The sequence below is a fragment of the Canis lupus genome, chromosome 15, assembly GCF_003254725.2.
Source record: "Canis lupus dingo isolate Sandy chromosome 15, ASM325472v2, whole genome shotgun sequence".
NCBI classification, from domain to species: domain Eukaryota; kingdom Metazoa; phylum Chordata; class Mammalia; order Carnivora; family Canidae; genus Canis; species Canis lupus.
Window position 1 is genome coordinate 16,668,988 of NC_064257.1, and position 15,828 is coordinate 16,684,815.

Sequence of the window (15,828 nt, forward strand, 5' to 3'; positions counted from 1 at the left end):
CTAAACTATTTGTCCCTGGTTATGGCTACAGAAACTCACGCAGGGCCTGTCATCTGGGTCCCTGCTCCACAGGTAAGTCCCCCCGTGGGAACAGACCAGGAGGCTGCACCACCTCCACGATACCATGGGAGCCAGCTACGGCCAGCTTCCAGCCCGGCAGCAGCCACCGTTCCCCCTGGAATCCCGTGAAGTCCTCTACATCATATTCAGTTCTCCAACCCAGCTCAGGTTGTAGGTTTATGGATGGAGCAAATGAAGCCTGATCAGAGGCACAGTTACTTGTCCAGGTCCCAGGGGAAGACAGGAAGGGGTCGCAGAGCCCCTGCTCTTCACCACTGTCCTCCACTGTCCGTCTAAACTGGACACCCCCCGCCACACACACACAGGAGATGCTGGGGCACAAGGGAGTTACCGAATAGATGTGTTCGAACACATAAAGCCATAGCGTAAAAATGGCCAATGTGAAAAGATGTTCAACTGCTCTTGTAATCAAAGAAATGCAAATTAAATTGAGATGCCATTTTTTGCCTATTAACTTGGCAAAGATTTTTTTTTTTTTTAATGATAATTCCCACTGCTGGTGAGGATGTGCAGAAAAGAGGCCCTCTCATGCCCTGCTTGGTGGGAGTGTAAACTGACACAATCTTCTGGAAATACTGAAAGGCTTAAAAATTCATGTGTCCTTTGATCCAGCAATTCTACTTCCACAAATCTAGAATAAGGAAATAATCAGGAAGGTGAATACATATTCTCTGCAAGGAAGTGCAGAGCGCTTTATTTATAAAAGCAAGAAAATGGGAACAATATACGTGTCCAACAATAAAGGAACGGCTAAATAAGTTAAGGTGCTTCATGTGAACCTACAGCCATTAGAGATAATGATATAGAATATTTAATGGTGAGGAAGATGTTCATGATACGCTATTTTAAAAAGCACTCTACAAATGAGGGGCACCCAGCTGGCTTAGTCGATGGAGCATACATGCAACTCTTGATCTCAGGGTTTTGAGTTTGAGCCCCACATTGGGTGTAGAGATTACTCAAAAATAAAATCTTGAAAAAAGAAAAGCAGTCTAAAAAAAAAAAAGAAAGAAAAGCAGTCTATAAACCATTGGGGAGGATGTGATCCCATTTTTCTTATACAACTGACCCTTGAACAACATGGGTTTGAACTGCACAGTTCCACTTAATGTGGACTTATTTTTTTTAAGATTTTATTTATTTACTCATAAGAGACACACAGAGAAAGGCAGAGGGAGAAGCAGGATCCCTGTAGGGAGCCCGATGCGGGACTCGATCCCAGGACCTAGGGATCATGCCCTGAGCCAAAGGCAGACACTCAACCGCTGAGCCACCCAGGCATCCCCTGTGGGCTTCTTTCGATAAATACAATACTATACAAATGTATTTTCTCTCATGATTTTATTTTTCTAAAGTTTATTTTTTTTTAGTAATTTCTGTAGTCAACATGGAGCTTGAACTCACGACCACAAGGTCGTCACAAGCTCTCCTGACTGAGCCAGCCAGGTGCCCCCCTCTCATGATTATCTTAGTAAGATTTTTTTTTTCTCTAGCATACTTTATCATAAGAATACAGTATATCGCACATGCACAAGACATGTGTTAATCAACTTTTTTTTTTTTAAGTTTTATTTACGAGAGAGAGGGAGAGAACGCATGTGTGCATGCTAGAGCACAAGCTGGTGGGGAGGCAGAGAGAGAAGCAGGCTCCCCTACTGAGCAGGGAGCCCAAAGAGGGTCCCTCAATCTCAGGATCCTGAGTTTATGACCTGAGCCGAAAGCAGACCCTTAACCAGCCGAGCCACCCAGGCGCCTCTGATTGACTTTATGGTATAGGTAAGGCTTCCAGTAAACAGTAGACTATTAGTAGGTTTTCAGAGAGTCAAAAAGTTATATGCAGATTGTGGACTGCTTGGCAGTGAGGGGTGGCGGAGTCAGCATACCTAACCCCTGCGCTGTTCCAGGGTCAATTGCATACATAATGCCTGTCCAGAAAATGCACCTTAAGGAAAGAACTAATTGTCATTGGTAGAGGCAAGACAACAGGTGATTTTTACTTTTTCCTATGCACTTTTATACTTCTCAAATTTTCAACAGTGAATAGGTATTGTTATTGTAAATTTTTTCTAAAAGGCAACGATCAAGACTATATTTTGAAAATACACAGACACATTCAGGCTGAGGAATCCGTTGTGGCTGGGGGCCAATTGTGTCACTCCCTACCCTGTGGTTTCCTACTTCCCCAGGAAAACGTTCATTTCTCAGCCTCCTCCTGTGACATCTGTCCCCCAGCCTCTCCAAATCTCCCCCGGCGTCTCTCCGTCTCTCCGTGCCCTCAAACTCCACCCGCCCCCCCCAAACCCAACTGAGTAACTTCCAGTTCCCCGAGAGCATCCTTCTCTCCTGCTTGTGGGCCTTGGCATGTGGCTGCTGCTGTTCTTTATGCCTAGGTCCCCACCCCAACTCTTACTTACCCTTCTGGCTCAGCTCAGACAATAGTTTCCTCTCCTCTGTGCTCCTCTAGCCCCCTGGCTGCCCCTGTAAAACTTCCTGGAGACTGTCTCAAGGGCTGGGCCCAGGTCAATGGCCCTCTGGACTTGAGAGAAGCATTAGGGAGTGTTTGTGCATGAATACAGGAGCCAGGAGGTGAGCGGACACTGAAATCCACACAGAGCCCTAGCCCCCAGCCTAGGGCTCCTGTTCCTAAGGGCTACAGAGAACACACCTCTCCGAAGCTCCCCACCAGGCTCCACAGGAAAATCAGATCCGCTGCCATGAGCCACGTAACCCAAACGATAGATAACTGCAGCCCCACACCTGAAGTCAGACCTCAGACCCTACCCGAGCAATGCCACGGCTCAGCAGGAGGATACAGACGCCAGGCACACAGCTAAACAATCCAGGCCGGATCCAATGACCATCTCCGTCCACACCTGACCTTTGCCGATGCCAAGATGGCCAGTTCTCCTTTCTGCCAAACATACAGCAGCCCGCGGCAGGGACAAGGGCTGGCTGACTGGCTCTTCCCACAAGTCAGTCTACCCACCCGCCCCGCCACGTTCCTCCCCAGTGCATACCTTCGAGAACTGAGAGCTTGGCACTCGTGTTAATCTCTCCCAGACTGTTGGTGGCTGTGCACTCGTAGATGGCTTCATCTCGTTGCACCCGCAATGGCTGGATCCGCAGCACAGACCCTGCCCCATCATCAAACTCAATGACCTGCCAGAGGACAGACACAGGGTCACAGCCTGCCTGGGGTCAGACATCCTCCCACCCCCAAAAGGGCCCTGAGGAGGGAGACCAAGGAGAGAGGATGTAGGGCCAGACCCTGGAACAGGATAGGCAGACCGTGAGCCCTGCCTGCCCCTTCCTACCCAAGGTTATACCTCAAAGCGCTGGGAGCTGACTTTCTTCCCCTTCTTCATCCATGTGATGCGTGGCTTGGGCTCCCCTGTGGCTTGGCACACGAAGGAGGCCACTCCTCCCGACAGCCCAGTCTGGTCCTCGGGGACCTTAATGAAGGCAGGTTTGCCTGGAAAAATGGAGACACCCAGTCACCATGGCACAGTCACTACAGACATGGCCAATGCTCCATAGGTGGCAGTCACGGCGGGGGGGGGGGTGTGGCAAGAAGATATATAAAGAAAAGATTAGGGATGCCTGTGTGGCTCAGTCGGCCAAGCATCTCTTGGTTTCCGCTCCAGTCATGATCTCGGGGGTGTGAAATCAAGCCCCGCTGTGTCGGGCTCTGTGTTCAGCGTGGAGTCTGTTTGAGATTCTCTCCCTCTGCCCCTTCCCCCTCTCACTCTCTAAAATAAATAAGTAAATCTTTCAAAAAAAGAAATAAAGAATATTAATAGTGCCATCTAACCCTCCTAAAGTGTTTACTATGTGCCAGACACTATTCAAAGAACTGCAGCATATGAAGTGGGTACTACAATACATCTGCTTATAAAGAGGCACAGAGAAGTGAAGCGGTTTATCCAACATGATACAGCTGGTTAGTGGCAGAGCGGAGATTTGAACCTAGAGTTCTGAGTTTGGAGTCTGTGCTTTAACCGCTATGCTCTGTCTCCCATCCCCCCATCAATTCCAAGCTGGAGGACAAAGGCTGGAAGAGCCCTAGCATCTCTCCCAGACTTGTCCCTCCCCCACAGCTCTCCATCTGGGTGATGGTCCCTCCATCTACCCCAAGGCTCAAGCCAGAAAGCGTGACTCCTCCTCTCTCTCAGCCCCCACACACCAGCAGTCCCGAAAGGCCTAGACATTCCACCTCTTAAGTGTCTCTGGACGGTTTCCCAGGTGAATGCTTTCCTGTAAATCTGCACCCCCACTCGCCCCCACTGACTTGGTTATTGCCTTCTGATATAGCTAGCCTGTACATCTCCCCAAGGTGTCCGCTGGGAGGCGGGGAGGGGAAGGAGGCCTCAGACACCATACTTCTATGCCCACATCACCTGGGTACGTACACCAGGGCTGACCTGGAGCACCTGTCCCTACGAATCCCACCTCCCGGGGTCACACCAGAGAAGCCTGCTTCCATTAAGACGCAGCAACGCCTCGTTAATCCTGACAGAGGATCCAATTCCTATTAATCAGGCCAATGAACAGCTCTAGGGAGGCTAATACCGTGAGAAATGACCTTTCGGACCACCTGGTCAGGGCCGATAAGCCCAGGCCCAACCCAATCCTCATGGCAGAAACATGCACATGCCATGATGACAATCCCTCCCTATGCACCCACTCTGCACCAGGACCTTTGTCTCATTTAGTCTTTCATCATCGTTATTCCCAGTTTACAGGCTCAGAGAGGTCAAGTCACTTGCCCAAAGTCACACAGCCATCTAACGGCACATCTGAGACTTGAATTCAAGCCTGACTCCAAGACACTTGGTACAGAACGGAGGGGCCTTGTGTAGAATAGGGTCAGGGGCGTGCGGGGTGAGGAAGTGGAGGGAAGAGTGCAGTGACTGTTAACAGACATTGGCTGTGACAAGAAGGCACAGAACAGATGGCACCTGGAGGGGTCCAGGGAGGTTTATATCTTGGGTTCTTTTTTGGTTTCCTAAGACATGAAAGACAATGTTTACATGCTGATGGGAAGGAGGCAGCAGAGAGGCAGAGGGTGTCAATCCAGGATCCAGTGGGCAGAGATGGGCACAGTCCCCGAGGAGGGGAGGGTCTGGGGGACCACCAACGTCAGCAGTTACAGTGAGTAGGAGGGCTCAGCTTTGCAGGGAGAGGGAAGGGTACCACCTTACTGAGCACCCTGGGGACTCATATAATTGGGGGTTTTATATAATTTCTGAGCAAGCCACCCATCATCTCTGAGCCCCTGCTTTCTCATCTGCAAAATGGTGCTAGTGACTCAAGGGTCTGTGCAGACGAAATGTGATGCTATTAACTGTGGGCACAGGCTTGGCACCTGGTGGGCCTTTTGCCGGAGGGCAGTCATCACTCTCCTTCATATAATTAGTCTTCAAACCATGCCGTGGGTAGGATTAGCATCTTCATCTGAGAGATGGGGAAATGGCGGCTCAGAAGGCTAAGTAACGGACAAGTCACAGCGATATAGGGGTGGAGCTCGGCTCTGGCTGGAGTTCTAAATCCTTTTTTTTGTTGTTGTTTTTTTTAAATTTTTATTTATTTATGATAGTCACACAGAGAGAGAGAGAGAGAGAAGCAGAGACACAGGCAGAGGGAGAAGCAGGCTCCATGCACCGGGAGCCTGGCGTGGGATTCGATCCCGGGTCTCCAGGATCGCGCCCTGGGCCAAAGGCAGGCGCCAAACCGCTGCGCCACCCAGGGATCCCTGGAGTTCTAAATCCTAAGGCTCGTTGTCCAGCACCAGCACCCAAGGCTCCAGCGAGGAGGGAAATGTGGCCCCCACCTGACTGCTCTTGGAGTGCTCAGAGTGGGTGAGGGCAGGTGGGCCAGAATGGCCTGGGGATAGATAACAAGCTTCTAGAAGCTTCAGTTTGCTTCACATTTCCTCCACCTGAGCTCTGAAGGAGGCTCCAGATTCTCCCAGCCCGTGGTTGTCAGCGGGAAATGCCCCTGTTGGCTGGTCCTTTCAGATGGGTCTCCCGGACAGGACTCTGCACAATGGGGCTCTACTGGGTGCACCCCTCCTCCACACCTGAGGACCCGCACACAACAGCTCCATGATCTCCTCCTCACCCCCTTAGTCCAGATACTGCCTTCCCTTGACTAGACACTACCTGTGTCCCTGCCTCCAGTCTGGCTCCCTCCAGTCCAGTTTCTATTCAGCAGCCAGAGTGAACTGCCTCTCTCCTCTGATCAAAACCCTGCGAGGGCCTCCCATTGCTATGAAAACAAAATTTCAACTCCTTTCCTGGTGGACAGAGCCCTGGCAGCTCTGACCCCAGCCACCCCCTACCCCCAGGCCTCGCTTCCTTTCCCCCAGATAAGCAATGTTCCCTGTGGCCTCAGGGCCTTTGCATAAGCTGTTCCTGCTGCCACAAACCTCTTGGACATCCTCTTTACTCATTAACTCCTATTTACCTTCCTGATCCCAACTTAAACATCATTTCCTTAGGAAACCTTCCTTGGTCTCCCTGTCATAGTGCCCTGCTCCATTAGCTCAGCTTTCTGGTAAACGCCCTCTGCCTCCCTCCTACCTTTGTGGGGTTATTGCTTTTTCTAGTTTGGGGGGAATATTTGGCTCACAGCAGCTTCCCCACCTAGAACAATACCCCGGGGCAAAACAGACACCATGCCTGCCTTGCTTCCTGCCCTGTCCCAGGTGCCCGACCCAGTTCCTGGCACACAGGGGTGTAGAACAAATGAGGGGGTGACCTGACAAGGGAATGCCTGGGGGGGATGGAGAATGCAGCCCCTTACACACCGGGGGTGGGGTGGGGGGATGCCCGGTGCCCCAGGGAAAGCAGCCCAGGGTAGAAACCCTCTTTGGCTCTTGCCTCAACGTGTCCACAGCAGAAACCAGAGGCTGGAAACCTGCTGAACCGGAATGGCCGGGGGAGCGCGCCTGGGGGCGGGGCCTCCCGCCAAACAAAGAACCAGAAGCCGGGGAGGAGAGCCAGGTCCGGGTCACGAGAGAGCGGGCGAGAAGGGAAAGGCCTGAGTACTGTGTGGAGGCTGGCCAGCGCCCAAGACCTGGGGCCACCGAGGAGCCGGAACCCCGTGGAGGCTGGCCCGCAGCCAGAGCCCCGCCCAGCCCACCCACCCACCACCCACGGGCAGTGGTCCCGCAGCCCCCCAGCTCCGTGCACCGCCAGGGGGCCGCCCCTGCACTCACTCAGGCCTCACCCACCCCCACTCCCACCCAGGGTCCCTTCGCCCAGCGCTGGAGCCAAACCCCGCTCGGCCTCGTCCCAAAGCCCTGCCAAGCCCTTGCCCTTTTGTTCCCCAGGCCCACTTCTGGGGAGCACAAATCTGACCAGGTCGCTCCCCAGCTACAAACTGTGCGGGCTCCCGTGTCCCTCTGACGCCCTCCGCACACTTGCTCAGGCCCAGAGCACCCCTGCGGGCCAAGCACTGTGCTAGAACACCGCTGGGCCCTGGTGGATTTGCCACCCCCTCCCCAGACCTGCCCTGACAGGCCAGGCCAGAGGGCCCCTCCTGCCTTTGCGTGTGCCCTGCCCCCTCCCGCCCCCGCCCCCCCAAAGCCTGTGGGAACCTGCCCTGCCTCCAGCAGCCCTTGGGTGTCCCACCCCAGGGCCGATCCCAGCTACGCTGACCGACGATGCACCACAATGTACCACGACGCACCGTCAGAACCAGGCAGCCCGACCATTCTGCCTGGTGCAGACCTAGAGCTGGTGTCGAGGGAGGGACTGACTTTCAGCACCCCTGCTGCCCCCCCTTCCTTGCGGCAGGGCAGGGCGACTGTGGGCCTCACAGCTCTTTGGACAGCAGCTCCCAGGTGTGCCCTGGGGCACTCTGCACCCAAGCAGGCCACTAAGCCTAGGCACAGTGGGAGTGAGCCGGCTTGGGGAGAAGGTGGGCACATGGGGGGAGTGTATGTGTACACACACACGTACACAGAAGCGGAGAGCAGACACGCAGCCATGAGGGAGTGAGGGACAGCAAGGCAGGGAAGGGAGCTCCTGGAGAGGTGGATTTTCCAGGCCCTCAACCACCTACTGTGCTGGGGACTTATCAACTCTGGCTCCGGTGACCACTCTTGGTGCCCTCCAGTGGGGAGCCTGCTCGGAGACAACCCTGGGTTCCCAGGGAATACACGGGGTGCCCCAGGTCATGGCCTCGGATGCAGGGACCACATACTAGTTGCCAGGTGCCTTGAACACGTGACCTCAGTTAACCTTTCCAGGTAGGAGTGATTACCCTCTTTAGGCAAGAGGAAAACAGGCCTAGAGAGGGAAAGCAATCTGCCGGAAGTGCCCCAGAGGGCAGAGTCTAGGGAGGCCACCAGGTCCTACCCCCCCGGGTGGCCCTGCCTACCCATGAGGCTGGCAGGTCAGGGGTGTGACATGACACACACATCATCCGCTACACAGGCCCTTGCCCCCACCCCCGCCCCTGCAGCTATTATGCATCCTGTTCTGGCCTCCGATGAGTCCAAGTAACAGCCAAAACCAGGGCCCCAGCTCAAAATTGATCACCTGTGCCGCATTCCTGCCTCTGTTGCAGGCTGTCTGGGGACAAAAGGTCTTCACTGAGCTCTGTCATGAGCTCCACGGAGAAGCCCAGGGCTGTTCCTCCCCCCACCCTGAATCTCACCCCACCAAGCAACACTCCCCATCAGCAAATACTCAGTCACCCTTCAGGGTTCCCTTCTTCCGGGAAGCCTCCCAATGGCTCTACTAGGGACTTAGGTCACTACCTCTGTGCTGGTGCCACCCCCAACAGAAGCCCCGCTGTGGGTTCCGGGTCTCAAAGGCAGGCCTGTGCGGCCATGTAGCACCTGACTCGCACGTTAAAGCAGGAGAAACCTCTTCCTGCTTGGAACCATCTCTAGCCTACTCAAAGCACAAAGGCTGGGCTCAGGGAGCTGCCCAAGCCCCGCGTGCCTGGGTCTCCACTGGAGCTGACTCGGCATTAACTCGGGGGCCTCTGGGCTAACTCTTGGCAGCTGCTTCTCCACTCCCCTTCCCTCCGCTCCCCTCAGAGGCCAGGGCTCCCATTCATTTGTCTCGTTAAGAGGCCTATAGAAACACATTTGTCTGCTCCGCGCTTCACTGCCCCGGTCGTCAATTCTCCGGGGCACCTGCCCTACCTTTTGCAGCAGCTCCGTTCACGTTTGCCCACTCACCCTGGCTAGAAGTCTCCCAAGCCCAGCCTAAGCCTGGTCACAGTGGGAGGGGTACAGATCCAAAAGGGTGTGTAGTGTAAGGCAGGCCTGTGAGACAGACCCTGCCTCCTGGGGCCAGGTCCCCACAGCTCCCAGCCCAGGCCCCTTTCCCACAGCTCTCTGCGTGGGAGCAGAGCCCCACTCACCCTATTTCAGCATCTCCAGCTGGTTCCTACCTTCCAGACCCTGGTCTCTGGGTTCTGGGTCTTGAGGGACCAGCATGGAGGTTCTGGGACTCTGCTCCAAAAATCGTTCCACTCTGCCCCCCAAGTAGCACATGACCCAGACTCCTGGAGGAAGTGTATGGGAACTGGCCAGGTGAGGGGATGAGAAGAGCATTCCAAGCAGAGGGATCCGAAGGAACAGGGGCCTGGGGAGCACACGAGGGGCAGAGAAGTCAGCATGGCGGGAGTACGGGGTGGGGGAGGGGGGCAGAGTGAAGGAAGAGGTTGGCAGAGCCTGGAAAATGCAGGGCCTTGAGAAGCACTGAGACCCCTAGGCTTGATCCTGAAGGCAACAGGGGAGGAGAGTGAGGGATCTCAAACTGAGGGGTGACACAGTCAGGCTCTCACGCTGGAAGGAGGATTGGATCGCGAGGGCACGGAGGCAGGAAGCCATCAGAAGGCAGTTGCGTGTGAAAGCCCAAGCGAGAGCTGAGGGTGGCTTGGGGGAAGGCAGCGGAGGGGAAGGTGGATGCATTCCAAAGATATTTAAAAGGGAGAAGCAAAAGAAGTTGGTGATGGATTAGATGTGGGGTATGAGACAGGGAGGAGGCCCCAGGTTCTGACTTGGGTGGCGGGGTGGGTGGTAATGCCAATTCGCTAGGAGAGAGAAGGCAGGAAGGAGAGCAGGTCTGGGGGGATAAGGGTACGAGTTAGGGCATGTCTCAGTCTGCGCAGGAGGGGGAGGCGGTCTCCCAGGATGCGCTGTCTGAAAGCCCAGCTGGGCGCTCCTCCCTCTGCCCTCAAGCTCCTGTCCAAAGGCCGTAAGAGTGTCCAGGGTGAGGTCGGGGAGCAAGGACAGTACTTCAGCGTCCAAGGGCTACTGACCACACCTGACTGTTGACAAGCCTTTGCCTCCCTGCCAACGTCAGAGTCACACCCAGTGACTTCTACTCCAACCTGCCCCTGCAGGCTCAAGCTCTCTCCAGCAGCCCCGGCCAGGCCTGGAGATCAACCCCCCCCACCCCCACCCTGGCCCTGCTCCTGCTTGCCCAGCCCTCCGTTGGCCTGCACCTCAAAGCTCCCACCACCCCTCACTGCACCGCCCCCCCCAGGAGGAACGCCCTCCCCTTCCTGGGCCCTACTAGCCCCACCAGGGCCCAGCCTCAGAGGACAAAGGGCGGGGTGCCCGAGTCCCACCCCTCTCCAGGATCTGGTCCTGAATAATTAATGAGCCATTAGGAGAAAGGGCCTGGGTGGGGCAAGGAGACAGATGAGTACCCAGATACTTGGAGTGGGGGGTGAGGGAAGCCCTATGGCCCACTGTCACCCAGGCTGACCTCCAGGTTGGCCCTTGGCCACCTCTGGGCTCCGGACAGGCTGGGAACAGCCCCTGCCCCCAGGGACCTTGGCTCCGACCTCACCCCTCCCAGTCAGCGTGCAGATTGGCTAAATCTGCCCTGTGCTCCGCCTCCCACCAGTAACCAAGCAGTGGTAACCATGGTGACGGGGCGGGCTGCGGCCAGTCTCGTAGTGCCAGGCAGGGGGAAGGGCGGCAGGAAAGGGATGAAAGTTCGGAGTTGGATTTGGGCAGGGGACAATCCCACTTCCCCCAATACACACATCCCCACACGCACACACACACACACACATACACACACACACAGAGCCCCCCCCACCCCCTCCCACTCCCCAGGCTGAAGGGCTGGGGGAAGGGGGATGACCCTTTGCCTTAAAGGTGGTGGAGAAGGGGAAGGAGGGGCTCAGTGTCCCCACATCTGAATCCCAAGGGTCTGGCCCAGGGAAAGGGCTGTGGTGGCTCTGGCTTCCTCTCACTCCCTGGACCTGCGGACACATCTGGCACTCCATTCACACACCCGTACACATTCCCCCGTGTGCCACCCCCTATTCCCACTCAACCCTGACATGGCTCACCCTGGGTCCTCGGCACAGATCTGCAGTGGCAGACACGCTACACGCCTGAGCGTGTCACCCGATGACCACATGAATCCTGGTCAGGTCTCACCCCAGTTCCATACAACGGGTTACAGTTAGACACACTCCACCCTGCAGCGCCTTAAGGGCCATGCAGGCATTCCCCAGGATGCTCCTAGGAAGCATGGGGCTGGACCACTTCTTGGAGGGCGGGTTCTCTAACTGAAGCAGGGGTGTCTCTCTAGGGCAGTGGGTCTGGGTAGGTATCGGACTATCCCGCCCCTCATGGTAGCTGGTCGCGTCCCCCAGCCTAGAATCCTACGACCACCACCTTTGGACCCCAGAGGTCCTGCACCCTGAGGGGCCAGACTTACTGTCACCATGGGCACCTGCCACCAAGCCAAGCATCACGAGCGCAGGCACAAGGGGCACCATCGTCTTCCGTGGGGCTGGCGCAGGGGCCATCCGGGGCTCTAGCACCACGGCCAGCCACCACCACAGCCACAGTCAACCTGTGATGGAGAGAAGGGCAGAGCCAGTCAGTTGGTGCGCAACAGTGTCCCTATCACCCCCCCATGCTGCCTCCTGGACCCTGCTCACCCCCCAGAGCCCGCTCATACTTACCGACCATCCAGAGCCTAGTTCAACAGACAGTGTTAACAGTGTCCCTATCGCACCCCCCACCCACCGCCTCCTCGACTTCAGACTGGGTCATGGCCACCCAGACCCAGAGCCCTGTGACGACCCAGGCTCCTCTCCAACGCCAAGGATAACCTGACAGACACTGTCGGGCGAGAGACAGCACAAGAGGCCTTCAGGTCATTCTGTAAACCTGAGTAGGAGGGCAGGGGGTCACTGGGACCAGAAGATCTGTACAGGGCTGTTCTGTCCCAGACTGTGGGTTCCCAACTTGCCTCCCTAAGGGGACAGGAATAGGAAACAGGGCTGGACACAGACACACAGACTAAACAAGCCAGAGACAGGGAGCCTGAGAAGGTAGCAGACCCATGCAGGCCTGGGACTCTGGTGTCCCCGGGGCATCCCACGGTCTCTGGTCTCCTCAGCGGGGAGCCCGGAGGCAGTGGGCCAGGCCCCGCATGCTGAGTACAGGCCCCAGAGCACAGACTTGTTAGCAGCAGACAGAATCCAGGTATCTGAGGCTTGGAGCCAAAGCCACAACCCGTCCGGGCTCGCCAGGACGTGCTCTTGACAAGTCGTAGCTGCCCTGCCCGGCCACCCTCGTCCTACCCAATTCCCATGGCTCCTTCCCACTCCAAAAGGAAACCACACGGAGTCCCTAGTGGCCAGGAATGGGGGTGCCAGACCCGCAGATTCCACCCACGCCTCCTCCGCCCTTGCCCTGGTGGCCCATGGCAGATCAAGCTTCTGGGAGCAGCTCTCTCAGAACAGCCTTCCAGACTGAGGCGGGCACCTGTACGCAGGGAAGGCTGTGCTGAGATTGCTCACAGGGCTCCTCTGCCAGGTGCGTCCTTCCCAGTCTGCCTGGCACCTGCGAGAAGCCTTTGGCACGGCCACAATACGCACCACAGTTGCACTGCTCTCGCTCTACAGCCCCGATGGTGAGCTTCCAAGGGGCTCTCTCCTACGGCCCCCCACCCAGGGGGCGTCAGGGGATCCACAACGGTGCACACTAGCTCCGCCCACGCCTTACTCTGAGCAGGTGGCTGGTACATGAGAAGCCCCTCAATGATGCTCTGAGAGCACAACAGGGGATGCAGCAGGGAGGGAGTGATGATGAACACACCCCGGGCCCAGGCGGTGGTACCCACGGGCTCTGGTGGGAGAGCCCTGATAAGACCCAGGTACCCGCTGACCCATGACAGTAAGAGAATGGCAAGGAAGTGACGGGGCTCAGAGATGGCTCTGCTCCTTTCTGGAACTTGAACTAAGGTCCTAAAATCGGAGGGTGCTAGGTAAGCAAAGTCGCTAAGGCAAAACAGGCAGGGCCGTGAAGTGGGGCAGGGGCTACACACAAAGGGAGATGCCCTCTGGCCTGAGATCTTGCTTAAAGTCCTAGATGGGAGCTGAGAAACAAAAGCAAGAGAGCTGAAGCGAGCTGCCCCCAGCTCCGGGAACCCCCTCCTCCAAGTCCTGGGTCCCTGGGCCTCACCGTGTCCCCACCCCAGAGTGCCTGGGGTCACCTGTGGGGAGAAGGTGGGAGAGGAGCAGGGACTGGGGGACTGATGAAGGGGCATGGAGGGCATCGGGGCCCATTCACACCAAGCCTGTGGTTCCACTCGACAGTCACAAAGTTCAGGTGGCTGCGACCAGGACAGAGGGCGTCCCCACCATGATGCCAGGTATCGCCAGCCTGCGATGGAGGCCCCCGTATCACGAAGGCCCTGTCTGAGCGTGGCCATCGCTGGGGTGGAGCCAGGGAATCAACAACAGAATCCTCTTAGCAGACATCAGGCAGCGAACTGCCTGGCCAGCAGGGGCACGGCCCCCTGACACAACCATCCTGTCGCCCCCCATACAGAGACCACGGGTTTACAGCGCAGGGGCGTGCTGCACTGACAGGCAGGGGCACAGGGGCTGAGGCCAGGCATCGTGGGGTACGACAACACCATATTCGCAGAGCTTTCGCTCCCAGGTACAAGCATTCTGGGTGTGCACACCATCCCCAGTGTAGACACCGCAGGGGTGTAACCTTCTGTAACACACATCATGGCAGGTCTCCCTGGCACGAAATAAAGGGGATAAAGCTACAAAGAAGAGATGTCACAGAGGTACAAGCACACGGCACAACAGCATGGGACGTGACTCCCCAGGATGATGATCACGGAAGCATAGCCCCGCGTCGGCCTACGTACAGGAATCACAGAACCGTAACTCCCAGGTGGAGACATTGTGGTGGGGCATAGCTGTCCGGGCCAGACATGGCGTGAGTGGGGACAGAGGGTCCAGTTGCCCAACAGACATTACAGGGGTCTAACTTCCCATTACGTTATTATAGAGGTGTACCCCCCCCCCGGACACAGACGTCATGGGGTGTCCGTCCCTGGTACCGATATCAAAGGGGTGTGAGTCCCCAGGACAGCCACCATGGATGGGGCCTAACTCCAGAAGAGATGTCACATGGTACAGTCTAGGATGAGATTCTGGGCCGTGGGTGTCAGAGGAGAATTTGGGCCTATGTATCTGACTCTGGGATACCAGCAAGCTGTGCAGACACGGCAAGGTGGAGAAGATGAAAACAAAGACGTTCCCTCTCTCTGCAAAGAGCTTCTCCCAGAGGCCCATGGACTCAGGGACGAGGCTACCCAGAGGCGGAGACACAGGGGACACACAGACATGGACACGTTCTCAGGGAACTCCTCCGGCAACCACACTGCTGTCCAAGCCAGGGCTTCTCCGTCACCAGCTCCTGGCGAGAGCGAGCTGCCCCCAGCTCCGGGAACCCCCTCCTCCAAGTCCTGGGTCCCTGGGCCTCACCGTGTCCCCACCCCAGAGTGCCTGGGGTCACCTGTGGGGAGAAGGTGGGAGAGGAGCAGGGACTGGGGGACTGATGCTGACCTTACTGGGGTCGCCGAGAACCTTCTGAATCCAGCACGACCGTGTTAAGGGCTGAGCATCCACTTGCCCCAGCATGGCTGGGTGAGCCTAGGGTCCCGACAGCTGAGATGAGAGCAAGGCCTGAGCTCCGGGCGTTAACAAAGGCTTGTCTCTGAAATGCACTGGGCCACTGGTTCTACCTCCCTGACGTACTTGGGCAGGAAAACAATGCTGTGCGTCCATACTGGGCGACGTTACAGGGACTTAAGTGGGCACGGTTTTCCTACACTCAGAATGGTTTTGATATATCCTTTTTCTTTGCTACGTCAGTGTGAAGCCGCCAAATGCCCTTTCTTGGGAAGAACTGTCCTTTCTTCTCAAATTGTGTTTTGGTGTTAAAATGTCCTTTCTTGTATGCAATACGGTGACAGCAGAGAGCAGTATTTTCTATAATGTCCTTACTTGGTAAAATAAAAAATTGCCATTCCTGTGTCTGAACCCCAAGTACTTTTGCAAAGTGTACTGGTTTGCGAAATCGAAGAGTCTGGGAATCACTGCTTTGAGGAAAAAGGAAGGAAGCACACGAAGCCACAAGATGCAAATAAGAACGTCATAGAAGTGTAGGTAACAGGGAGGCCACGTCACCTCCGTGCAGCCCGACCTAAGCACCCCGGCCAGCCTCAGTGGGTCCCTCCCACCCGAGACACCGTGCTATGCCAGGGATGGGGGGGATCCCTGGCTGGAGAACAGCTGGGATCATTCTGAGTCCTCTTCATGAATATGCAAACACAGATTGATTTGTTTCCCTTGGGCACGTGTTATTATTCACAAATATTAATTAGTCTCCAAATACCACCTGTTCCTACAGCTCCCCCACCACCAGACGGGGACCCTGGCTCC

The 15,828-nt window shown here is 56.2% G+C and overlaps 1 protein-coding gene across 16 annotated transcripts in view; it reads right to left on the reverse strand.

The window, feature by feature from the left end:
- The window catches only part of PTPRF (protein tyrosine phosphatase receptor type F), an 87,153-nt gene that overhangs the window by 60,036 nt on the left and 11,289 nt on the right, over positions 1-15,828 (reverse strand). For all 16 annotated transcript variants that reach the window (XM_049094090.1, XM_049094101.1, XM_049094097.1 and 13 more), the window contains exons 3-5: positions 11,787-11,924; positions 3,408-3,553; positions 3,099-3,240 (exon numbers count right to left, since the gene is read on the reverse strand). In XM_049094090.1, the coding sequence (XP_048950047.1) occupies positions 3,099-3,240; positions 3,408-3,553; positions 11,787-11,877 (379 nt within the window). In that variant the 5' untranslated portion in view covers positions 11,878-11,924. The remainder of the gene's footprint in view (positions 1-3,098; positions 3,241-3,407; positions 3,554-11,786; positions 11,925-15,828) is intronic.